The sequence below is a fragment of the Daphnia pulex genome, chromosome 1 (genome assembly GCF_021134715.1).
Source record: "Daphnia pulex isolate KAP4 chromosome 1, ASM2113471v1".
In the NCBI taxonomy this organism is placed as follows: domain Eukaryota; kingdom Metazoa; phylum Arthropoda; class Branchiopoda; order Diplostraca; family Daphniidae; genus Daphnia; species Daphnia pulex.
Window position 1 is genome coordinate 3,370,787 of NC_060017.1, and position 25,752 is coordinate 3,396,538.

The 25,752-nt window shown below is 41.2% G+C and overlaps 2 protein-coding genes and 2 long non-coding RNA genes across 5 annotated transcripts; 2 read left to right on the top strand and 2 right to left on the bottom strand.

The window, feature by feature from the left end:
- The first annotated feature begins 221 nt into the window (after positions 1-221).
- LOC124195594 lies at positions 222-3,473 on the top strand. 2 transcript variants are annotated; one of them, XR_006875308.1, is made up of 6 exons: positions 222-497; positions 1,050-1,247; positions 1,331-1,439; positions 1,889-1,972; positions 2,402-2,518; positions 3,006-3,473. It is a non-coding gene; the product is annotated as an uncharacterized LOC124195594 (long non-coding RNA). The 2 variants fall into 2 exon arrangements; XR_006875306.1 differs by having other exon boundaries at positions 1,331-1,972.
- Positions 3,474-4,504: 1,031 nt separating this feature from the next.
- LOC124195617 lies at positions 4,505-6,527 on the bottom strand. The gene is made up of 3 exons (XR_006875327.1): positions 6,005-6,527; positions 5,459-5,575; positions 4,505-4,972 (listed from the first exon to the last, which is right to left on the bottom strand). It is a non-coding gene; the product is annotated as an uncharacterized LOC124195617 (long non-coding RNA).
- Positions 6,528-10,921: 4,394 nt separating this feature from the next.
- Positions 10,922-20,595, bottom strand: LOC124195609 (flotillin-1-like). The gene is made up of 11 exons (XM_046590103.1): positions 20,237-20,595; positions 19,375-19,450; positions 19,211-19,301; positions 18,511-18,613; positions 18,382-18,422; positions 15,487-15,606; positions 13,468-13,683; positions 12,708-12,895; positions 12,379-12,589; positions 11,554-11,718; positions 10,922-11,468 (listed from the first exon to the last, which is right to left on the bottom strand). The coding sequence occupies exons 1-11, from the start codon at positions 20,286-20,288 to the stop codon at positions 11,451-11,453; spliced, it is 1,281 nt and encodes a 426-aa protein (XP_046446059.1). The 5' UTR covers positions 20,289-20,595; the 3' UTR covers positions 10,922-11,450.
- LOC124195602 (histone-lysine N-methyltransferase 2A-like) lies at positions 18,019-25,086 on the top strand. Its single transcript, XM_046590092.1, has 5 exons — positions 18,019-18,322; positions 21,053-21,220; positions 21,306-21,636; positions 22,114-24,542; positions 24,624-25,086. Exons 2-5 carry the CDS (start codon positions 21,068-21,070, stop codon positions 24,690-24,692), a joined length of 2,982 nt encoding a protein of 993 aa, XP_046446048.1. The 5' UTR covers positions 18,019-18,322; positions 21,053-21,067; the 3' UTR covers positions 24,693-25,086.
- The last annotated feature ends 666 nt before the right edge of the window (positions 25,087-25,752 follow it).

The window sequence follows — 25,752 nt, forward strand, 5'->3', positions numbered from 1 at the left end:
AGCAAACTGCACGGTTTTTTTTTATGAAAAGAAACAAGCCCTCCTCAATATCGACGACTGGTGTGTAACCCTTGTATTTTTCATCCAATCTACGCGTTTTGAGGATTGGCTCTTTGCGATTGCAGAGATGCCAGATGCGGACGTTTTTAATTGCAAAACTGAAATTGGCAACGCTGCGCTATGCGCGTAACTTTCAAGATGGTTGCCGGTCATTCTACGAGATCGTTACCGAGAATGGTGATAGGTATTGAAATGTACTGATACTGCGGCATTTTCCATTATGAAAGTTAAGTCAAAAAGATTTTGTTTCGTTACGAGACTGTATGGTTGCTGAATGTAAAATGTTTACATGTTTATTTACAGGAAATCTAGCCTGTAATTTCCTATCTGTCAAATCACCTTATCAGTTATCACATGGCCTGAAACTGATGTTGCTTGCTACTTGTACCGGTTGTATGTTAATGTATCAACCAGTGAAGAAACACTTGACAGCAAAAGTAAGTGTTATGTCAAATGATTTCCATTCAAATTTAATTAATTGTTGACAGAGTAGATCTAGATCCTATTTTGTTGTAGAATCGACTGTGTTGCATCTTCAAAGGACATGTGGTTTTACGACTCAATTTCCATGGGGTTGAACTAGACTTACTATTGTTAGTTGGGAAGTCTTGCCAAGTGTAGGTTCTATTGTAAAGTTAGTGAGAATGATATTAGAATTGTGACGAGAAAAAATTCCAAAATAGAGTATCCTTGTAGTTTCAAGGGACTGTTTAGTTCATCCATAATGGAAGACCAGAGAATAGATCCCTTTGCTTCAGTATTGTAACTTTCAGTGAAGTCTGTGGACATGTGGTTTTACATTATTTGATTTTAATCCTTTTTATTTATTTTTTATTAATTGAAAAACTTGTTTACTTTATATTTTTCTGTAGAATTTCTAATTTCAAAATAATTTTGAGGGAATTTTGTGATTCAAGTTTACAGTCTTTACTCCTGTCATCTTGCTTGCTAATTTTATGCAAATTTTCTGGAATATGTCGCTTGTCTAGGTGTGTAAAATTGTGTCCACCAGATGGTGGAGTGTGTGTTCGTGAGTGACGAAGCCGCCATTTGCTGTTGAGACAGTGTACGGGAATGTGTTGCTGCTTAATGACGGTGTTCTTCGCTTTTACATTAAAAAAAAAATGTTTCCCCGCCATTCGACCAAGCTGAATCGAAAGTGAACAATTCAGCCAATTCTACAGCAAGTAAGTGCATTGTGTGAGTTTTGACTTTTCGAAAAGTTCATTTTCCAATCTACTTAAATTTATTTTGTAAATGCATGTCGAAGTTTGAGCCTTTTTCCACGTGATCGCTGTCGTGTGATGAAGATGCGTCTCTGAGAGGATCTCTACTATACTGCAAGACAAAAATGTGATGAAACCAGGAAATCTGAAATGGTAATAATGTACTTTTAAGTTAAATCAAGTAGGGTAGCATTTTTTTCTTGATGTTGAAAACAAGTGACATCTTTTTTGTGCTTCCAAATAAGAAAGCTTTTGTGAAAAGTTTGTTGTCAGTTTCTAATCGATCAGTACAGAAATTCCCCTACAACTTGAAAAACTTAAGAAAATTTTCACAAAGTGATCTTTGGTAGTCTTCATGATTTCTTTAGTAATCTAAATTTTCAGTATATCATTGCCTTAACTACAACATGTTATACAACCACTTATGATACAGTTGCAAGCTAAAGTGAGCAAAATTCAAAAAAGTGTATTCTTGTAGTTTCGAGAGACTGTTTAGTTTAACTTTATGCTTTTCATTATATTACATACGACGAGACATTTCCTTCCCAATATTAATTTAACATTTTTTCAATTGTTTTAACGGCTTCTGAGTTGAGCTGCAGCCAGTTGGCGGAAGTTGTGAAGAATTTAGCTGTTGCAATCAGTTTATGACTGAGGCATCCCATGCAGAAACCAGAAATGATAAGGTAACTACGTTCATTTATTTCTTTTAAAGAAATATTTAGATTAAGTAATGGGAGACTAGAGAATAGATTTCTTTGCTTCAGTATTGTAACTTTCAGTGAAGTCTGTGGTCGTGTGGTTTTACACGAGTTCATTGTCGTCCTTTACATTTTTTTTTTTTTTCAAATAGGAAGTTTAAATCAAATTTTAACAAGGTGATCTTTGGTCATCTTCATCTTTTTTCTCTAGTAATCTAAACTTGAAGCATATCATTGCCTTAACTAAAACACATCGCATCCATTTATGATACATTTGCAAGTTAAAGTCAAATATCAATATATCAATATTTGCAAATATTTTATTATTTTTCGTGTTTTGTTTTGCAATTTTTTATTTATTTTTTTTTACAGTTGAGATACATTTTTACTAATCTACTTTTATTTTGTGACAAGCATGGCGGAGATCTTGCCTTTCTCAACGTGCGGTGCCGTGTCAACAAGATGTCTCTTTGATGAGGTCTCTACTATGTTGGAGAACAAAAATGTGAAGAAAACAGGAAATCTGAAATGGTAACGATTTACTTATAAGATAGATCAAGTGGGTTAGCATTTTGCTTAAACTTTTGTCTACGTATGTGTGTTATCTATGCGTGTTCTTGGTTTAGAATTTACTTAAGTTACACTTTTGACTTAGATGAAATTTGACTACTTCCTGCTTCATAAGACAGCTTTTATGAAAAGAACATAAGCTTGTGAAGAGTTGTAAATTTGTTTTGATCAAACAGAACTGAAATTCCCTTCATTCTTAAAAACTTGAAATGAAATCTTCATATTTAGTCATGTTCTTGATTTATTTTTCACTTGTTCAATGTAAATTTGAAGAAAATCTTTTCCTTAATTACTCAGCGTTTGAAACATTTATTTTACGATTGTAAGCTAAAGATAAACATCACTTGCATTTTTTGTTTTCCTTCGTAAATTTTATTTTCTGGTATCTTTTTTTTTCACATAAAAAAAACTAATGTTATTGGTTCACTTACGTTCTTTTGCTTTGTAGGTTTCCATGGTCAGTTTGATGTTTGAGCTGTTTATGGTGTTGCTGTTTGGTGTGAAGTGGGTTTACAGTCATTTTCCACCCGAGAGATGCGCTGAAATGGAGCTTCGTCAGACTTGCAGTTCAACATCATACTCAATGTGTTATTTCCCTATGTTTGTGTCCGTGAGTGTTGAGGCTGTTGGGCTAAACAGTTAACCTCTTTTTTTTTGTGTTGGTGAGTGTTACGGAAGCTGCATCATTGTTTTGTTGAATTGTCATTGTGTCTGCAGTTTACCGTTTATATGTTAGGAAGAGAAAAAACAGAATCTTGGGGAATTTATATCAAACAAATAATAAACAAGGTTTCGGGATTGGGAAAGGAATGTGGAGGTTGTCAGGTGGGAGGGTGATGACTTGAATTTTCATATCTCAATATATAATGAGGTATGTTAATATGTACTGACGCGATACATGTGGATAAAAACTTAATAAGTCCATAACAACTCCTATAATGTTACAACATATTATATAATTTACCTAAAAACATACAACATCTTAATCCTTTAACCTAATTAATCTATAATCCCATAACCCATGGTCCTACAACACAATATTTAATTAACCCATTTCCCTACAACATCCATATTCCTTCTACCTATTAACTAATAACCCTGTAAACGGAACTGTTGTATGTTTTAAATTAAATGTGTTGTAACATTATAAGAATTGTTGTTGATCTATAATATCTTTATCCAAATTTATCACATTAGTACATTTTAACAAACATCATTATAATTTGAAATATGAAAATACATGTTATCACCTACCAGCCACCACATTACTTTCCTAATTCCGCAACCTTGTATATTATTTATTTGATAAAAATTCCATAATATGCTGTTTTTTCCCTTCCTAACCTTATGTCAATTCAACAAAACAAATATATTTAATTAATAAATTATTTATTAACAGTTTCAAATTTTTTTTTTAATTTAATTTTTATTATTGATTTGTTAAATTGTCATAACCATATACAAATTTATTTATAACAATGTTTTGATGAATTGAAATTGTACCTGTTATTTATCGGTTATAGGTTAGGAAGAGGAAAAACAGAATACTATGGAATTTTATCAAACAAATATACAAGGTTGCGGAATTAGGAAAGAAATGCGAAGGTTGATAGGTGATAACATGTATTTTCATATTTCAAAATATAATGATGTTTGTTAAAATGTACTAATGTGATAAATTTGGATAAAGATATTATAGATCAACAACAATTCTTATAATGTTACAACACATTTAATTTAAAACATACAACAGTTCCGTTTACAGGGTTATTAGTTAATAGGTAGAAGGAATATGGATGTTGTAGGGAAATGGGTTAATTAAATATTGTGTTGTAGGACCATGGGTTATGGGTTTATAGATTAATTAGGTTAAAGGATTAAGATGTTGTATGTTTTTAGGTAAATTATATAATATGTTGTAACATTATAGGAGTTGTTATGGACTTATTAAGTTTTTATCCACATGTATCGCGTCAGTACATATTAACATACCTCATTATATATTGAGATATGAAAATTCAAGTCATCACCCTCCCACCTGACAACCTCCACATTCCTTTCCCAATCCCGAAACCTTGTTTATTATTTGTTTGATATAAATTCCCCAAGATTCTGTTTTTTCTCTTCCTAACATATAAACGGTAAACTGCAGACACAATGACAATTCAACAAAACAATGATGCAGCTTCCGTAACACTCACCAACACAAAAAAAAAGAGGTTAACTGTTTAGCCCAACAGCCTCAACACTCACGGACACAAACATAGGGAAATAACACATTGAGTATGATGTTGAACTGCAAGTCTGACGAAGCTCCATTTCAGCGCATCTCTCGGGTGGAAAATGACTGTAAACCCACTTCACACCAAACAGCAACACCATAAACAGCTCAAACATCAAACTGACCATGGAAACCTACAAAGCAAAAGAACGTAAGTGAACCAATAACATTAGTTTTTTTTATGTGAAAAAAAAGATACCAGAAAATAAAATTTACGAAGGAAAACAAAAAATGCAAGTGATGTTTATCTTTAGCTTACAATCGTAAAATAAATGTTTCAAACGCTTAGTAATTAAGGAAAAGATTTTCTTCAAATTTACATTGAACAAGTGAAAAATAAATCAAGAACATGACTAAATATGAAGATTTCATTTCAAGTTTTTAAGAATGAAGGGAATTTCAGTTCTGTTTGATCAAAACAAATTTACAACTCTTCACAAGCTTATGTTCTTTTCATAAAAGCTGTCTTATGAAGCAGGAAGTAGTCAAATTTCATCTAAGTCAAAAGTGTAACTTAAGTAAATTCTAAACCAAGAACACGCATAGATAACACACATACGTAGACAAAAGTTTAAGCAAAATGCTAACCCACTTGATCTATCTTATAAGTAAATCGTTACCATTTCAGATTTCCTGTTTTCTTCACATTTTTGTTCTCCAACATAGTAGAGACCTCATCAAAGAGACATCTTGTTGACACGGCACCGCACGTTGAGAAAGGCAAGATCTCCGCCATGCTTGTCACAAAATAAAAGTAGATTAGTAAAAATGTATCTCAACTGTAAAAAAAAATAAATAAAAAATTGCAAAACAAAACACGAAAAATAATAAAATATTTGCAAATATTGATATATTGATATTTGACTTTAACTTGCAAATGTATCATAAATGGATGCGATGTGTTTTAGTTAAGGCAATGATATGCTTCAAGTTTAGATTACTAGAGAAAAAAGATGAAGATGACCAAAGATCACCTTGTTAAAATTTGATTTAAACTTCCTATTTGAAAAAAAAAAAAAATGTAAAGGACGACAATGAACTCGTGTAAAACCACACGACCACAGACTTCACTGAAAGTTACAATACTGAAGCAAAGAAATCTATTCTCTAGTCTCCCATTACTTAATCTAAATATTTCTTTAAAAGAAATAAATGAACGTAGTTACCTTATCATTTCTGGTTTCTGCATGGGATGCCTCAGTCATAAACTGATTGCAACAGCTAAATTCTTCACAACTTCCGCCAACTGGCTGCAGCTCAACTCAGAAGCCGTTAAAACAATTGAAAAAATGTTAAATTAATATTGGGAAGGAAATGTCTCGTCGTATGTAATATAATGAAAAGCATAAAGTTAAACTAAACAGTCTCTCGAAACTACAAGAATACACTTTTTTGAATTTTGCTCACTTTAGCTTGCAACTGTATCATAAGTGGTTGTATAACATGTTGTAGTTAAGGCAATGATATACTGAAAATTTAGATTACTAAAGAAATCATGAAGACTACCAAAGATCACTTTGTGAAAATTTTCTTAAGTTTTTCAAGTTGTAGGGGAATTTCTGTACTGATCGATTAGAAACTGACAACAAACTTTTCACAAAAGCTTTCTTATTTGGAAGCACAAAAAAGATGTCACTTGTTTTCAACATCAAGAAAAAAATGCTACCCTACTTGATTTAACTTAAAAGTACATTATTACCATTTCAGATTTCCTGGTTTCATCACATTTTTGTCTTGCAGTATAGTAGAAATCCTCTCAGAGACGCATCTTCATCACACGACAGCGATCACGTGGAAAAAGGCTCAAACTTCGACATGCATTTACAAAATAAATTTAAGTAGATTGGAAAATGAACTTTTCGAAAAGTCAAAACTCACACAATGCACTTACTTGCTGTAGAATTGGCTGAATTGTTCACTTTCGATTCAGCTTGGTCGAATGGCGGGGAAACATTTTTTTTTTAATGTAAAAGCGAAGAACACCGTCATTAAGCAGCAACACATTCCCGTACACTGTCTCAACAGCAAATGGCGGCTTCGTCACTCACGAACACACACTCCACCATCTGGTGGACACAATTTTACACACCTAGACAAGCGACATATTCCAGAAAATTTGCATAAAATTAGCAAGCAAGATGACAGGAGTAAAGACTGTAAACTTGAATCACAAAATTCCCTCAAAATTATTTTGAAATTAGAAATTCTACAGAAAAATATAAAGTAAACAAGTTTTTCAATTAATAAAAAAAAATAAAAAGGATTAAAATCAAATAATGTAAAACCACACGTCCACAGACTTCACTGAAAGTTACAATACTGAAGCAAAGGGATCTATTCTCTGGTCTTCCATTATGGATGAACTAAACAGTCCCTTGAAACTACAAGGATACTCTATTTTGGAATTTTTTCTCGTCACAATTCTAATATCATTCTCACTAACTTTACAATAGAACCTACACTTGGCAAGACTTCCCAACTAACAATAGTAAGTCTAGTTCAACCCCATGGAAATTGAGTCGTAAAACCACATGTCCTTTGAAGATGCAACAGTCGATTCTACAACAAAATAGGATCTAGATCTACTCTGTCAACAATTAATTAAATTTGAATGGAAATCATTTGACATAACACTTACTTTTGCTGTCAAGTGTTTCTTCACTGGTTGATACATTAACATACAACCGGTACAAGTAGCAAGCAACATCAGTTTCAGGCCATGTGATAACTGATAAGGTGATTTGACAGATAGGAAATTACAGGCTAGATTTCCTGTAAATAAACATGTAAACATTTTACATTCAGCAACCATACAGTCTCGTAACGAAACAAAATCTTTTTGACTTAACTTTCATAATGGAAAATGCCGCAGTATCAGTACATTTCAATACCTATCACCATTCTCGGTAACGATCTCGTAGAATGGCCGGCAACCATCTTGAAAGTTACGCGCATAGCGCAGCGTTGCCAATTTCAGTTTTGCAATTAAAAATGTCCGCATCTGGCATCTCTGCAATCGCAAAGAGCCAATCAGCCAAAACGGCAAAAATCAGACGTGAACTGATTAAAACATGTTCAGCTTAAGTTTTACGACTCTCTAGATTAAAATTTACGTTTTGCTGAAATTTTTCAAAAAACCATCCCTTTCTATTTTTTAGCATTTTTTAGCATTGTTCATAGGAGCCCTATCAGACTATCACTAACTCATTAGCAGCGCGGCTTACTTAGTTTAAATTTTGAGTGACACCTAGCGAGCCCTTTATTAATTCCCTGGAACGATTTATTTTCAGCCAGAAAATTATTTCACCTGGAAAAACCAAAAATTCCGTCTAGGTTTCGTACGGGACTGGGCGTGAATTATGCTTTCCCTATTCCCGTCGAAATATACTATGTTGTATAACTTGCGCGTCAGAAGTAATATTGACTCCTTTTTTGGCTTTTTCCATGAAAAAACCGAGTGCTGGTACGAAAATGACACAACAGCTGCGCGTGTTTGAATCCATAGTTTTTTTTTATCACGTTATTCAACAGGCGGGAAGTAGCACTTGCCCATATAAACCAGCCAATTAAACACAAGCTATCGAGGACAATGCATTTTAAACTAGTTATGGAAACCAAGAACATTTGCTATTTAAAAAAGGAGGATAACGCGGACATTGTCGCAGTTCTCCAACCACTGAGTGGTGAAATGGCCAATAACTTAAAGCGAAATTATTCGGAAAAAAAATACGGTGACTTTGTTTTCAATGGAGTCCGAATATTCGCGATTGCGCACTTCTTTCTAGAATTTTTCTCAGAAAAATCGTGAATGATTAAAACTAATTGCCGAGCCAGACGAGGGGGAGGAGGCCGATATCTCTAGCACGGTACGCGCATCATTACCAGACTGTGTCTACTTGTAAGAGTGAAGGTGTAGTAAAGTATATTTGATTAGTCTCATCCACAGTTCTCACGGTTTGCATGATAGTGTACATTTGTATCAACCACGGGCTTCGTTTCAACGGCTCGAAATACCTGGCACGCCGTATAATCGCCAAATATACAGGTACGCTACTACGACGTATGATGGCGAGGCCGGGCGAGGCTCACAGCTCGGTTACCTACACTCGGAAAAATGTGCGTAGCGTGACTAAATTATATCAATCAAGAGAAATAGCGAAGGGAAAGGTAAAAACGAACGCCACATATACATCGACCGGAGCACCCCTATTGCGGTGTGCAATTACACAGTGTGCAGCAACGCTGGAGTCAAATAACCACTTCAGAATCGCTCATGCTCGTAAATCGACTTAAATTATTATTATGTAGGTCAAACGACAGGACACACAGAAAGAGAGAGAGAGAAAATCATCGCAGAATGAGCGAAATGCAAGGAAAGAGAAACGCGCATTTTCTTCGAAAATAAATAAAATGCCAGCCCGATAATTCCAGCAATTTTGGGTTTTTATTTTTCCTTCGTCTTTCGTTGGGTTAACTACGGAAACGTTTACACCGCAACGACCGCAGCAGTCCCCTAGCCATTGACCACACTCACTGCATAATGACTTACCAAGTAAACAATGCATTTCTTTCCAATCACCTTTTATTGGCGGGACAATTTCAGCTGCATCCGGATTTTCTATCCGCTTTGTAACGAGCAAAGTCGTCCAAGGAGAGGAAATGCTGCGTGTAGAAAACTGGTTGTTGGGTAATTTTTCGCCCCTTTTTGGTCATCGTCGTGACTACCGTGCGCCTCGTGTACTTGAGTCGTTTTTGTTTTTACGACGTTTAGACCAAAAGTCCAGCTCGCCGGGGTGGCAAAAGATACGGCTTCCACCCCGGAATGGAAGGAGAGCTTTGTTACGCAATTGCAATTAAATTTTTCTTCTTTCATGTCCCATTTTTTTTTAACGATTGTACTTCGATTTTGCCAGTTTTTCGCTGCTTGTCTGAAATGACCGTCCAGCACTCTTAAATTTCATTACCGGAGACTTTGAAACAAAAAAAAACAAAGAAAATACAAAGAACGAAAACAACCGTTTCGTCAAATTTATGGCGAGGGGTGTGGCAGGCCATCTTAAGGATAGTTCCGAGGAACTCTTATGTCTTATGGTATACATAATATTCTCGCACGCCACACACTCTTAATGGATTTCACACACAACAGACAACTACAAATTTTGGAGTCGACCAAAAATTCCTGACGCCTTCACCGATGATGCAATGTGAGAGAATTCCCTCAGAGGTAAAAAAAAAAGTAGTTTTGCTCGTTTCAACTGTACCACCTCTCGTCCATGGGGGGTTCACGTTTTTGTGTGTGTTCTTTTCTGGCTCCGCTGAGTATCATAACACGGTGTCTTATTATGGCATGAGCATCAAAACAGAAGAAGTAAAACCAAAAATAAAATTGACGTTAGAATTTTTAAGAAGCAAAGTTCTGTTTCCATCTGTTGCCGAGTTGTTATTTTGTTTCTATCCATTTCGGAGAGCTGCCGTACGTGCCGGCGTACGCCACATGCTCGATAGCCAATTTAACAACGGGCGAAGGTATGTACAGTTGGACCGATTGTCCTTCACACAACCCGATAAGTCTTTCATTGATGTGTGTGGTATGGCAGGCATTCAATGGCGATGTAATTTTTCTACTTTTTCTTTTCTATCTGTCTGTTCGCCTGTCTGTGATGTGGTTTATAGGTTTTTGGTCGACTAAGAAGTCTGAATAAAAACATGACACGACTGTTACACACAATCTCCCCAACCCAAGAACCGTTTTTCGAAGCCGAGACATTTCGAGCTTCCACAAAATTCGGGGGGAATGATATGTGACCGCGCCGCTGTTTTTCCCAGTTGGTCGGCATGAGTTTGCGGACGAAGGAGGAGGAGTAGCTTTGCAAGGAGTTTTAGGTAAGCAATAGCTGCACGCGTGTACATATTGTATCGTATCGTACGTGTGGTCCGAGAGAAAACGGATTCTAATGACGCAAAAGAAAAAAGAAAAAAAAAAAGGAGAAAAACACGATCCGGTTCCTTGTTTTTTCCCCCTGCTATAATCCCACGAAATACTTGTAAAGATCATGGAAGAAAAGGAGACTTTACTCTTGGCATTTGGTGTTGGCAAGTTCTTTTGGTTCTCTCACGGAAAATAGGGAAGTAAAATACACATATATTTTTGTTTTGACGGAGGCCATCGAGGATTCCATATGGTCCAAAAATCAGAAGAGGCAAACGAGAACAGAATTATCGAAAAAATGGTCAAAGAGATGAGAGCACTTTCGCAAGGTGACGACTAGATGGTGAGTAGAAAGGCATCTTATCGCTATGTTATGGTTTTCAAGCAAAACTTTTCGCGTCAAATCGAGCCTATTTGGAGCGAAAGAGATAAGTAGTCGACTAAATAAACTATTGCTGACAATACACGTTCTAATATTTTCTAAGACACTAAGAGTGAGGAATGAAAAATAAACATCAAAAAGCTTGAGTTTTCAAAGAGATTCAAGAGTAGAAAAAAGAGATTTTACGACTCGGAATATTTGGATTTTAGCAAGCGATATGGCCAGTTGAATTTAACGAAGAAGAAGATGAAGAAGAGACAGTGCGATGGCTGGCTGTCTTGTCCAAGAACCGGCGGGCGCCTTACACAGCTCGGATTGACTGATAATTGGATGGTTGGATCAATGACATTATTTTCAACCGTTTTTTTTGTTTTGCTTTAATGAATACGGATCGAAGCGCATACTTGTGCCATGTCGATACCGGTGAGAGACTTGACCAGGTTCGGCACCTTGCCCATGATATCCAAAATTTCGCCAGTCAACTTGGCGGCGCCAATTTCTCCGTCGCCGGATGAAATCATCGTGATTTTCCTGGCCTGTGCAATCGGAGCTGCCACCTCTGCCGCCATCTGAAATAATCATCGCAGAATGAAACCGTTCATTAAAATCAATTTCTAAAACAGGAGAAAGCCCCTCCCGTTGCTGTGCCACAGGAACTTTCTTGTGTACGGGGGCGGCGAGTCGGGTGGGCCCGTTATTATGCAGGCGATGATGTGATGGTGCTACGGAATAATTTTATTTTTTGTTTTTGTTAGAAAACAACGGCGTCAAAAGGCTATGACAGGTGGAAAGTGGGAGGAAGGAAACTCTACAACCGCAGTATTCACAGTCAAAATCTGAATGCCGACAGCTGGCTTGTCAAGTTTGTGAACGACTTCATTCCATCATTCATTTCTCTTTCCCTCAAGGAGTCTACGAGAACCTCGATGAAACTACGGAATAACAACAACAACAACAACAACAGCATTGACTTGCTGTTTTGTTCTTTCTTGCATTCGTTTCCTTCGTCCCCTTTCCCTCATTTACCCGTTTGTGTGTGGCGCTGTCCTCGTTATGGCAACAAGAGAGCAACAGCGTCGACCACAAACTTTGAACTTGGCGCTCGAGTTGGCGCAGCCAATCACTGAAATTCAACTGACGTTCACCTGCTTCACGTCTTGTTTTTTTGGTTTGGTTTGAAAACGATAAAAGAAAAGAGGAATACAGTATCATCGCTCCATTAAACTCACCTTGGGCAGCGTTTGGAGTAGCATATCGACCATGGCTGCCTCGCGGTACTCCTTGAACGCAGCGGCTTTCTTGCTCATCTGTTCGGCTTCCGCTTTGGCCTTTGCTTCGATGGCGAACGCCTGAGCCTCTCCATTGAGGCGGATGGCCTCTGCTTCAGCCTCTGCTTCCAAAACAACGCGCTGGCGGTGGGCATCGGCCAGCTTCTCCAACCTTTTTATGAGTTCATTTATTATTTCAATCAAAAGAGAAATTGAATGAAATGGGCAGCCCAGCGTGTGCCGCTAGAGAGAACATTCGTTCAAGCCTGGTCAAATCAAATAATATTTACTTGAATTTCTCGGCTTCGGCCGGTCGACGGACTTTGGCGTCCAGCTCCTTTTCCTTCCGCAAGATTTCTTGCTCTTGAACGAGAATCTGCTGGGTTCGTTCCACCACCTGAATCTGCATCTCCTCCTCGCGCAATCGCTGCTTGGTCTTGGCCGCTTGCAATTCGTACGCCAGTTCTGCTTCTGCTTTCTGTCAATAGCCAAGAGATGGGCGAAAACAAATACCGGTAATTGAGACCCAATTCAGATTTCCAGCATCAAAACGAAAACAAACAAGAAGAGGATTTTGAAAAAAAAAAACCAAAACAAAGAAGAAAAAAAAAGAACAGCGGCAGCATCTGCAGCAGAGCGAGTCAAGTGTCGAATCTCTCACGTTTCGATCACGGTTTTTGTTTACCACTTCCGCCATGATTCGAGCGGTGGAAAACGATAGCCAAAGGCGGTAAATAATTCCCATGAAGTTAAAAAGAAAAGCAAAAATAAAGGCGAAGTAGAAGAAGTAAAGACCTCTTAAAAAGTCGAGACAAAACCCATACACGAGCAAAATACAAACACTCACTCTCTCTCTCTCATATTATAACTTTTTTTTTTAAACAAACAAAGTGATGAAAAGAATTCCCAGAGAAAACAGAAAAAAAAACTGAAATGAACCTCTTAAACATGGTTTTTTTCCCTCCGGAGGGAAGGCCCTCCGGAACTACAGATAATTTTTTGACGGGATTTGGAATGGATATTAGACATACTGTAAAATATATTACGTACTTTAGCTTGGACTTCTTGGTCATACGCCGCTTTCTTCAGTTCAAAGTCACGCTGGGCTTTGGCTATCTCGATGTCGTTGACGAGGCGGGCGGCTAGCCGCTCTTCCTCGGCAATGGCCTCCTTGATTTGCGAGTCAGCTCGGGCCTCCGCCTCTCCGATGCGAGCGTCGCGCTTGACTTCCGCCGTCCGGGCCATTCCGAGCGCTTTCAAGTAGCCCTGCAACCGAACAAATAGAAGACAAAACGCAATGAGAACAAAACAGAAAAATGGAAAACTAGCCATGTGGTAAAGAAAAAAAGTTGGAAACGAGTGAAAGTCTCCACAGGGGAAGGTCGAAAGCTAATAAATAATAAACGAGAAGACTTTTACGACGCCCATTATTGACAGTGGCCTTAGAAGCATGCATCATCCATGGGCTGCTGGAGCTCTCTGCACCTGTCGGTTCAGATCGAAGCGGAATTCGAAGAAAAAAAGACGAACGAAAATATTCAATCCATTTCCTCTTGGGTTTTCACATTCAAATAGAGCCATCCTATGATAGCTTCTCAGGATTATTAAATCTACAAAATCGTAAACGCTAAGGCGGAGATATCGGCGAAAGGACGGAACGACTTTCCGGTTATTCTTATGAGTCGAGTTGTTTTTTAGTGATTACTTTTATTCTTTCTTTTTACAAAGCCACATGCCGATGGTTTCGGAACTCTTTTGGAATCATCCAAGATGATGGCATAACGTTAAAAGGGCTGAAGAGGTCCAGTCTAATAATTCGATGGGCGTGGAATTATGACTTTTTCCCCCAAATGCGATACCAACGACGGCGACGTTTGCCGGCCTCATTAAAATTCTACGTATGGCATACTGTATGTGTTGGATGCTACGCGGCACCGCGGACGGGCCAATGGTTCCTGGTGGCTGAATGCTGAATACCTGGGAATTTTTCCGTGCCGTTTTCTACGCATTCTGCTAAATAATAATAAATCGGGGGGAAAATAACCAAAATAAAAATAATAAAAAATTGGAAGGGAAAAAGAAAAAAAAAAAAACACTTTAAAATGAGGTGGCTGGATCTTCCTACTTCTTCGAGTCGCGCGGTGTTCGCTCGATATTCTAAGCGCATTTCTTTTTTAACGTCGAAACGATGTTCAACGCCGCTGCCCAAATACAAAAAAGAAGAAAAAGAAAAAAGCGGCTCTGAAATCCGAGACTTTCTCCCGATGCGTTTTCTACGTCCTCACGAGCTCTGGCTCGGGCGCGCGCGCGCGCGCGCTCAAGAGTTCAATGCGCCGAAAGAGTAGTACACGGTTCCACTTATATGATTCCTTCATCTGGCTACGGCTGGCCGCCTCCATTGCAAAGGGCGTGCAATAGGGCTTCTTTTATCCATACGCTGAACGAACATAGGCGACCATAAAAATAAAATAAAAACTAGAGGGAAAAAAGGAGAGAATGGCATACAACAAACAAATGATCTATTAACAAAAATAATAAATAAAAGCGAGAAGAAAGGAAAACGTTCAAGATTCATAGGGTGATGAATGAGTCTCGTAATCCATAAAAAAAAGTTGGACACACTCAACGAGCGGTACCAAACTACTACAAAAAGGACTCTTTCTTTGCATCTCTGACAAAGATGGAGAGACTACAGAGAACACTGACCGATGATATTATACGCATGTGTTTCGTGTTCATTCTTACCCGCCCACCAGCCACCTGACACTGGATTACGTGGATCTGACCAGGCCCATTACAAAATGTAAAGAGTTCTTTCATGCCTTTCCTTCGCTGCCTCTTCACATGTCCCGACTATGTAAATACCATTTTTGACACGAAGCCCAGATGCAAATCATTTCTCCTACATTTCGCACCCATAACATATACAGTTCACCGTACGGTCGACGCATTCAGAACAGGATTCGTCCTGGTTACAACCGTTCTTTTTCTTTCTTTGCAGAGAAAGGAACACTTTCAAAGGTAACAAACTTGCAGGTGGATAATAATAAGAAAAAGGAATAAACTAACCATGTCGTCACGAACGTCTTTCAAAGTGTAGCTAACGACGGTGATTCCCATGTTGACCAGATCTGATGAGGCAACTTCAAAGACCTGGCGGCTGAACTTCTTTCGGTCCTTGTAGATTTCCTGCAGAATAAAAAAGAAAAGGAACGAGTTAAGGTACAATCAAATGCGCGAATTGAGATTGTCGTGTAAGATGATCACGGGGGACGACTGCGACCTTCAAGGAATTCATTCATACCCATTTCACAGTTACCATAAAAAAGCAACAAATTAGACATGAAACGTTCCGCCTACTACTCCCTCCGAGGCGGGAGTGTGAGGGCACGGGACGTGAATGAAGATGAACGAGCTGGATGGATATTATAACTGTTCGTTGGCTTGACAAGAGTGGGAAAAAATCTTCTCAATCCAAAACTTGACTTGGATTCCTGAAAAGCGTTGGGCACTTAAAAACGAGGAAAAACTTTTACAAGTTACAAGTAACAAGTAAAAAGTAAAAAGTAACAGCAGCAGCCGCTATAGAGATAGAAAATAGACACATATATCTGTACACGCTCAGATGGTCGGCCCATTCCGCCGCCGGACCGGACCGCAAGTCCAAGATGCGGGAGCAGCCAAGCGGCGGGCCCAGCGCCCGAAGTGACGGCTGAATTTTCGACAACATTTTGAACATCTCGTCAATACGGAAGACGACGGGGTAAAAAAAAAAACTAATCGGACGTGAGAAAACTCACGAAAAATTCTTTCGATGAGGTTACTGCTTTTTTCTTTTACTTTTTCCTAACAGACGGGACAGTAGGCCGTCATCCGCAAACGAGTAACGGGAATCGACCGGACTTCTCATTTCAACACCTCCGGTTCTTTTTGGTGGCCGCCGACTGTTGCAATCAATTAAGGGCCGAGCACCACCACAGTTACAACAGCAATGACAACACCAAACAACACAGTTCTCGTCGCAAATGTTTTTTCACATTTCAAATTTTGAGAAAAAAAAACCGGCCACTGCGACCTCCGTACTCAATTTATGTGCTAACACGACGACCGCACGGAACCTCCGCAACTAGCCCCTTTTCCCGTCTCAAAGTATCTAATTAAATCGCGTAAAGTTAAACTTTCTCGAGAAACCAGAACGAAATTGGTGGAAAGCACAGGACGGAAAACATGACCACAGCGACCTCCCTACTAAACCTATACTAAAAAAGGGGGGTAGAGACAAAATAACCTGTGGCAATTTCACATGCGAGGGTTCATTCAGTGTGGCAGTACCAACACCCTATAGCTCATAATGTCCATCAATAATACAAAGGAGGACGATTACCAATTCAGACAAAACAATAGCGAGAGAAACAAAAATAACACAAACCCCAAAGTGAAATCCAGTGATTAGGGTCACCGGAACTAGTTACGCATTAAAAAAGATTTTCGATAGCCGCCAACAGCATTAAGAGACCCATGGCTATATCGTTAAGATGATCATTATTACAAGTATTCTTTTTCCCCTTTTTTTTTCTTTAAAATTTCTTCGTTTTTACGATGTGGTTCCTGGCAACTATAGTCATCAAAGAAACAAGAAAAAACAACATGGAAAAAAATAGCATTGTGTGTCTAATTAACCAATGGGGACCTTTAGGGGGGGAGTTGTTCCATTCCAAGTACTTTTCCCGATCGGGATAGCTCACCCACCAACAAGCTCGCAAGACCGTCCGTCTTCGACTCGGCCGATGGCCGCGGTGGGTAACTGCGACCACAAGATGGACACCCAGAGCTAGCAAGCAAATACACTGTAATGATAGGTAGGCAAGCAACGTCCGCGTTCCCATCATAGATGGGATGTGGGAGGAGTGAATGGGCGATACGAACAGTTGAATCCGAAAAAAGTCAGAAAACAATCTAGAGGTGATTTTAAGTCGGCGGATGAGAGACGGGAACTAGTCCGACCTAGAAAAAGGTCTTCTCTACATGGGATGAAACGAGTACCACACGCTTTCGACGAGTTCTTGTTTTCCTTTTTCCGTTTTATTACTGGAAACCCAACGCCCACCAGCCACGCAATCACGCCTTAACTCACGCAACAAGTCTTGTTCTAATGGTGTAATCGTGAAACATCAACGTTATTTCCCTTCTCTCTGCATCTTCTTCCTCAACAGGTCAATGACAGATAGAATGCCATGCCTAGATCTACGTCGGGACCCCAACTACGTTGATCGGCGGACCTGAACGATCGGAGGGCAAAACCCCTTGATTGCTTATTAGCGTTTCTGACATGACCCTTTTTTCAGCCTAGATGCAAGAATTATGTCAACCCGGAATCGTTTGCCAGCCAGCCAGCCAGCCTGCCTGTCGATTTATTTCGCTTAAAGAGTCGGAGGTGGAAGACCTCCTCGACGTGACTTTTCGTTTTCCAGTTTCCTCTCCGCTGTCTACCACTATTGCCTATAGACTTGCATACATGACAGGAACTCCCTCCAGGCTGCCTATAGGTGGCGAATGACCACAAGGGAAGAATAAAACTACGTAGGAATGAACGAAGACTGAACGAACCAACGAAGAGCAATTTCCCCCCGCGGGGTTCCACGCCAGTCCATTTACCCGCGCGCGTTTTCTGAGCCAAGAAACACGCGCGTCTTTCTCCACTCCCGTCTCAGTAGACTATCAACTTGTTGCCGGTGCACATCTGAAGTTGGCCACTGAACGCGCAAGTGTTCAATTTTCTTACACTTATTCGCTATTATCCAATACTCCAGACAGGATTAATTTCGCCAAGAACCGCACCGACTGGATTTTTCGCAGTTCAAACAACACCTCTTTTCTGGCCGCTCCGTGTCAACGGAATGGGAACGTAAGTCTTTCTAACGATCGTTTTTTTTAAATAATCAATCAATAAAAAGGATAAGTTACCTCGACAGTCATTGATCCCATGATGGCGCGTTGGTGTCCCTCTAAAATCGATTGAGAAAAAAAAATCAAAAGAGAAGTTAGACGCGCGTCCCGTTAGAAAATAATCACTTCATTGAACAGAAATTTCACCTAGAGTTTCCAGAGCAACTCTGCGGATCTCTTGCTCGGCCTTGCCCAAAAATTGCTCGCACGCAGCCAGTAACATTTCTTCGTTCTGCCCTTGTACTTTAACCTGCCAAAATGAAAATAGAAAAAGACATTGAAGGATGAATGAAGCTCTCCAGTAAGCAAATCTAGTTCAAGAGTTCTTCACATGGGTGTCATGGGAGGGAGGACCTTTCAACCGTTAAGTTCATCGTGACAACTTCATTTTTTGTTGGCCTTATTATTCTCTTTTTGGGTGCTCCGTCAGTCGTCACTTTAAAATAGGGTGCCATTAGAGCAGTCATGACGGCTCTTCAAGGAAAGAGAAAGACAGGGGCCATCAAGAGAAACCGACGACAAGCAACGATCGCCCATGTCTCAATTACCGAGGAAATTTAGACACTCCTAAACTTTTTGATCCGACAAGAGACACCCAAAAAAGAAGTCAAAGGATCACCAGATACTTAAGGAATGAAGTTATTAGGCCAGGTCGACAATTTGATATTTAACGAATTTAGAACGAAAATCTTTGTCGAACGTAGGAGGAATTTTTCAAGGAAGCAGAAACGAAGAAAACTAAAATAGAAAAACAAAGAAAGAGAAAAACAAAAAGCCCCAATGTTCCCACGAGTTGCTACTTTTTGAGATATTTCCCGGTTGCGTTCATCGACTTGAGATCTCCTACCTGAGCAATTCCAGTTACGGATATGGGGACTCCTTGACTTGTGTAGACTCCTGGGCTTTCGACTTTCAGCGTCATCGTATTTAACGAAATTCTAAAGAGAATAAATATCCCGCGTTCCGTTAAAACAGCTCTTTCAAGTTACTTCCTAATTTCTTCGTGATTACCGCTGAACTTGCTGAACCGAAGGCCAAACGAAAGCCCGACCACCTGGAACAAGTAACGGCCTTCTGTGACAGCATCCTAGTAGCAAAAAAACAAAGGAAACATGTAAAATAACAAATCTCTTCAATAACGTTAAATTTGTTGGTGGCATGAATATCTTAACCAGCCGCCGACAGAGCAACAATTTTAATTGGACTGGTATGTGCATGACAATCAGCAATAACATTCTGGTGGTGATACCACTCTAGATCATGTTTTTTTTTTCTTCTTAATGAAGTTGAACGTAACAGTATAATGGGATGGCAGCTATAAGAGTTAATCCAGAATTCAGAAAAAAAATGTGTCTAGACACAACTATAGATGAATCCCAAAGCACTGGAATGAGAGGCCACCTGTCTTCCTCAAATCTGGTTTTGAAACCAAAAAGTGGTTTAGGGTTGAGACTTGAGACCACGACTTCCCAACCAGATTAGATTATTCGTGCTCAAAACTGTTCTAAGGCTCCAAGGGAAACATGTTTTATAGCTCATCATCAGGTTAAAAGAAAGAAGGTTTCTTGTCGTAATTTTCCAGCAACTGTTATCCAAGTTATGAGTATCAGCACTTGAAGCACTTGAAAGTTAAAACCAGCTCGGTAGCTACAAAGCAGTGCATCGGTAGCACACCAAGCCTCCCTCTAATGAATCAATATTGAAACAAGGGATTAGGAGTATGTAATTTAACACAGCACAGGTCTGAAAACACTAGGCGACGAGGACTGCACGCAGAGCGGCCTGTCAGAAGTACCACTTTTTCTCCTTCTCACAGTAAAAACACTCTTATTTAAAATAACTGTATTGCGCGCAAAGATAGAAAAAAACGTACCTGAAACAACCAAGGCCTCATTAGGACCACAAGTAACAAAACCCCAGACCATTTCACGACAATTATGAGCGTGAGAGAGAATGTGTAGTGGAAAGAGGAGGCTGTCAAACAGTTGATGGAAAACAATACCAGGTGGGCCCTAATACTGGTAAAGCTTCGGCGACGCCACAAACCCCTAGGGCGAGAACCCATACGAAAACACCAGAGCGTTGCCATATCACCCGTTGAAAGAAAAATTCTCCGTAAATCACGAGAATTCTTCCGTGAAGCAATGTATAATCACAGGGTTTGAACGCTGTTTCCCGAAATCTACATGGCAATCAAAGAAATGCTTTTTACTGCCGTACGTATTGAAATTGGTGTCATTTGCCGTTTCACTATTATTTTTGTTTTTATCTACTTGAAAAAAAAGAAAAAGAGATTTTCGGAGCAACAGTTGTTAAAGTTGACCACTAGAGGTCTTTGACTGTCCGAAAATCGTGAGAATCGCCGCACGTACGCAGCCCGTGTTCATTCACACGTGAAATATGTCGCCGAAATTGCGGCATGCGAAACGCGGCTGACATTCTTAAAATAATTAGACACACAGCTGGACCTTTATTTAGTTGACGTAGAAGTGGCGAGTGCAGTCAAATACCGTTGAAAAGACATTTGGTCTCTGTTGAAAAAATGCCGACGACGCGCAATAAGTCCCGTCGCGTGCGAACGCCGACATATGTTGTTCCACGCGGGCATGGCATCTAAAAATAAAAACAACCAAAGAACGGTGCTATCAACATTTGTTTTAACTCGTTATCCATTTGACCGGAAATACAGCTCGGCGGCGACGCGATGAAGAACTGGATGAAATACGGATCGATCGGCGTCTGCTTCTGGAGCCTCCTGTTGGTCCTGGTCGGAGTCAGCCAATTGACCTTTGGTGCTTATTACATTTCAAAATTGCCCATCTTTAAAATCGGTTCGCCAGTATGGATCGGATTCTTGGTAAGATTATTCAACATAATTCGAAAAATTTTTAGAAACTTTTTCTCATTCGTCATTCGATCGTGACTGGATTTTTATCTTGTAGAACGTCCTATGCGCAGCGGGTCTGTTTGGTCTGCACCACAAAATGCTCGGATTGAGAGACTCCCCGTGGCGAATATCTGATTCCCAGCCAGAGCAGAATAAGAGGAAAATTAAAGGCACTTCAAATAGTTCCATTCACCAATCTATCGGCGATTTGAGCGCTCCCACAGTCCAGCCGTTTCGCCTGTACTGGTCCGTCTGTCTTTGTGTCGTCATCATTTTCATCAATGTCGGAAATGCCATCATCTGCCAAGTGGGAGAATGGAAGCTGTGGATGAGCCCTTCCGAACGGGATCAACTCAGAACCAACCTGAGTGTTTTGGCCGTTCAAGGTTCTTATTTATATAAATATTATCGCATTTCTCTACTACCTTGTTGTGACGATCAACGAAAAGACTCGAAAAGGGCCGTGTTTGGTTGGCTGAGAGAGCGGGTGATTTGAATAAAGTTCATTCAATGCTTATTCTCTGCGCATATACCGATCCATCATAATAGAGTATAGCCAAGCTTTTCTTATTTTGATAATTTGTTGTGCGTGCCTGTTGGATTTCCTTGTATTTTTATTTTTTTTTCTGTTCTTCTCTTTCTTCTTGTTTGGGCGAATTCGATCCTCCGGCTCCCTGTAATTTCCTTTCTGCCTCCGATAATGACGCGATGATGAAACACAGCAGCCAGGGAGCCGCGCATCACAAATGTCCTTGTCTGCAATAATAATTGTTTCTTTCTTTCTCTCTTTTTTGTGTGTGTGTGTGCTGTGCCTAATCTGTTCTTTGGCTTCTTGTTTGCCTCTCCTTTTCTTTCCTTTGCAGCCCATCGCGTGACTGCAGCCCAAATGAGCTTGGCCATTATCATCGGCGTCGTTTGCACGGCCCTCAACTTCTGGTTAATGTACAAGCAGCGCAAAACCTGTCAAGATCCGGCTCTCGAAACGGGACACTCGCTTCCATCATCGAATCGAACGGTGACCATCGATCATGCAGCCAGCGCCGGTTCGACAGCCTCGATGGCCGGCAGTACTTTGCACCGCCCTCGCAAGGTTTCCGTCCGGGGAGTCAGTCCGGCCGGATTCGACAATCCCAATTGGGTTTACGGAGAGAACGGCAGCAGCAGCAGTAGCGGCAGCCAAGGAGTTTTGCTCCATCCGGAGCCTGAGAATTCGTCGTCGTCTCGACCGAGACCCGTTTCTGTTTCGGTCATTTCAGATGGCGGCGGCGGCGGCGGTGGCGGAGGTGGTGGCAGTTCGACGACCCGTTACGCCACCATCCGTCGGGCGCCAAGCATTTTGATGGCATTGCCTCCAGAGCTTCATCACAATCATTTCTCACACCAGGCTCCATCACGTCCCATCCATCTGAAAAGCGCCTCGTTCCGTTTCGGAGGCGAACGAGATCCGACGGTTCTCCGGCAAAGTCGAGCGGCCGCTAAAGTGACCCGGAGCAAAACGATGCGCGAAACGACTTTCATGACGTCGTCGCCCTGTCACAACGGCGGCGGCAAACATCCCATTTTCGAGACGACGACCCAGCACACATTCGCCCAGCGATTCCAGTCCAGCCTGGACGGCAATTCCGCCCTGAGTTTCGTCCACGACATTACGGGCGAATTCGACGAAGACGAAGGCAACGGAGGCATTTCAGTGGCATCGACGGCCCCGGTGGCGGATTCGCCGTTTGCAGTCGATCCACCTCCGCCGAAAATTCCCGTCCGGTCGACCAAAGTTGAGAACGGAATGCAGACCACCGTCGAAGCGGATGTGATGCAACAAGAAGAAGAGGATGACGAAGAAGAAGAAGAAGAAGAAGAAGAAAGACCTCCGGCGAGGGTGCCAGCTGTTCGCCACCAGGTCCGCAGCAGCGACCGGATCATCCTTCGGGTTGAAAGCTTCCGCACTTTGCAGTCAAGTCCGGCCAGAACGTCGACTCCGCCAGCTCCTGGCGTCCAACGTCCACATCCGGTGCGGAACAACACCAATGTCAAACGCGTCTCCAGTTCGACGCAGACCGAGCTTTCCGTTTTGAAGCCCGTCAGCGGTAACAACAACAACAGCAATTTCGGCACATCCGGAATTGGTCAGGGCCAGCAGCGAATGAAGCGCTCAGTGCTGCAGCAACAATATCACGGCTCCAATGGCAAAGTCAAACCGGGCGGAGGAACCGTGCCTACCAGTCAGGTAGCCACCGAAACGGCTACTATGCCCCAAATATCTCCGGTGGAATCCTCTTCCGGCTACAGTTCTCCGCGCGGAACTGAATCCAAATCGCCGACGCCAGAGCCGACCCTCGGAGGCGTCCAGCAAGATCAGCATCAGGAGCCAATGGTTCCGGGGAAATCGACGCCAGCTCCCGTCAACGTGACGGTCATCCAGATCGATCCCAATCCAGCCGTGGCCAGCGGCAATGGCAAGAATAACCTGAAAGAATTCCAGCCGCGAGTAACGGACGTGACGTACGCGACTCCTCGCAAGCGTTCGGAGCGCGGGACTCCGACCGGTCACAACGAGTCGACATCTACGACGCCGGATCAGAGTTTCCAGGTGAGCATCCAGTCGAAACCAGTCAGCAGATCCGTTTCGTTCCATCACATGTCACAAGCCGGAAGAAAGGCCGTGTACGGCAACGAGTGGCTCAATGCCAGTTCCCTTTTGGGCAGTCATTTGCCGCCGTTGGGCGTGATGAGCATCCCGCGTCCAGCTCTGCGCAGCAATTCCCACCAGCGCTACTCGTCGCCTTCGGGCTCGTCACGCCGCTCCAGCAGCAACAATGTCAGCGCTAATAATGGAGGAGGCGTGACTCAACAGCAACATCCGTCCGGATCGAGTTTAAGTCGATCGACCTCCATGTATTTGGCAATGTCGGAAATTCAGCGCAAGCTAGATTTGCTCCAGGTGCTGGACGCCCGTCACCACATAGCCGTACCATCGGGCGACATCGTGCCCGTTCATCGTGAGTCACGATACATCGACAACAATCAACGCAACTACGACGACTATTATTCCGCAAGCCCGTCACATCACACCGTGGAGCGCGAGTCATCCAGGCGGACCAGGAGCCGGTCGAATAGCAGCAGCAGCCGGCAGCAGCAGCAGCTTCCGCCTCAGCCACCTCCGCCGCCGCCGCCGCCACCTCCACCGCTTCCGGCGGTCGATTTGAACGATTCACTGGACTCGGCCAAGACGCTGGCCTATCTTTCCGAACTGGAAATGTTGGCCAGGCATTGGCGAACGCAACTGTTGTACAAAGTATAAATCATTCAAACCCAATTTTTCAAAATTTTGTGTTGGTTATTTTTTTAAAAATGTGTCTTCTTTTGTTTGCAACAGGTGGAGTTAAAATCGCCCAACAAGAGAATGATGGGCACCGTGCTGGAAAACGATTCCTTCCAATGCTGAGATTCAACACATACAGAGACGCACACACAACGAAAGAAATTTTAAATACCTTTTTTTTTGTTAGTTTTTCCAAGGCGGAACTTTCCTGCCCTCTTACCTTTACGAACCAAAAGAATCCCAAAGTATTACCATATATTTAAAAAGGAAAGGAAAAAAAAAGAAATGTTTATATATATTATGTATTCCCAGCAAACAACATTTGTCAGAAAGAAACAAGAAATTAAGTAGCTTATTCCCTCGACTTTATTTTTCACTTGTGTGTACCTTTACAATCATCAACCCGAGGTTTAGGGTGGATATTACATTATGAATTATTATTTGTATCGATATGATCATGTTATATGTGTACGATCGACCTAAAAATTCATCAATAACAATAATTCCTTGGTTTCGATTTTCCATCATCATCGTCGTCTTCTTCTTCTTCCAGCTGTTTGAGGGGACACGCCCAACAATAAAAAAAGAGAAAGAAAAACTATAGTATCCTGATGGGTGTATATATATATAGGATAGGTGGCTCTGCTCTAGAGCCCCGTCTGGCCCTATGAAATTGGATCCCGTTCTTATCTCCTTCGCTACCTCCCAGCAGAGTCCTTCAGCCTTATAGGTGAGCTCTGCGCAAAAAGGTGTGGTTCTCTTTTGATTTTTCTCAAGACTTGTATGCAGTCAGCACTCAGTCACTCTTTTATTTTTCTAGAATTGGGAAGAAGGAAAAAAAAGCCACTTTTGCGAGTGACTTGATGAATAGTTTGAAAAATTGAATGGTGGGGGAGGCCACCACCTTACAGCTTCCCTGGGAGACCGGCCGGGGGTAAAAAAAAGGAGAACTTTCTATTGAGAAAAAAATGAAAAGAATGAAACATTCAATTAGTTTCCCCTCATCTCCGTTAAGTGAGAGAATGAATTAACCTGGCACACACACACACACACACACACACAAAACAGCGCAGAATAGCGACAGAGAGAAGGGCAGTCTCGGAGGGGGGAAAGTAGGTGTGTTCGCGAGTGTCGTTATAATAACAGACGGGCCGCTCTCTACTGTACCACCACAACCTCCTAA

What these genes read in the sequence shown, in the direction of transcription:
- LOC124195609 (XM_046590103.1), bottom strand. Translation starts at nt 20,288, where the DNA reads ATGGTCTGGGGTTTTGTTACTTGTGGTCCTAATGAGGCCTTGGTTGTT. An exon ending in TGAGGCCTTGGTTGTTTCAG is followed by an intron (nt 19,451 to 20,236) that starts GTACGTTTTTTT and finishes TTTTGCTACTAG; the next exon opens with GATGCTGTCACAGAAGGCCG. An exon ending in GCCGAAGCCGAGAAATTCAA is followed by an intron (nt 12,590 to 12,707) that starts GTAAATATTATT and finishes ACTCATAAAAAG; the next exon opens with GTTGGAGAAGCTGGCCGATG.
- LOC124195602 (XM_046590092.1), top strand. Translation starts at nt 21,068, where the DNA reads ATGAAGAACTGGATGAAATACGGATCGATCGGCGTCTGCTTCTGGAGC. An exon ending in CAGTATGGATCGGATTCTTG is followed by an intron (nt 21,221 to 21,305) that starts GTAAGATTATTC and finishes TTTATCTTGTAG; the next exon opens with AACGTCCTATGCGCAGCGGG. An exon ending in GAGTGTTTTGGCCGTTCAAG is followed by an intron (nt 21,637 to 22,113) that starts GTTCTTATTTAT and finishes TTTCCTTTGCAG; the next exon opens with CCCATCGCGTGACTGCAGCC.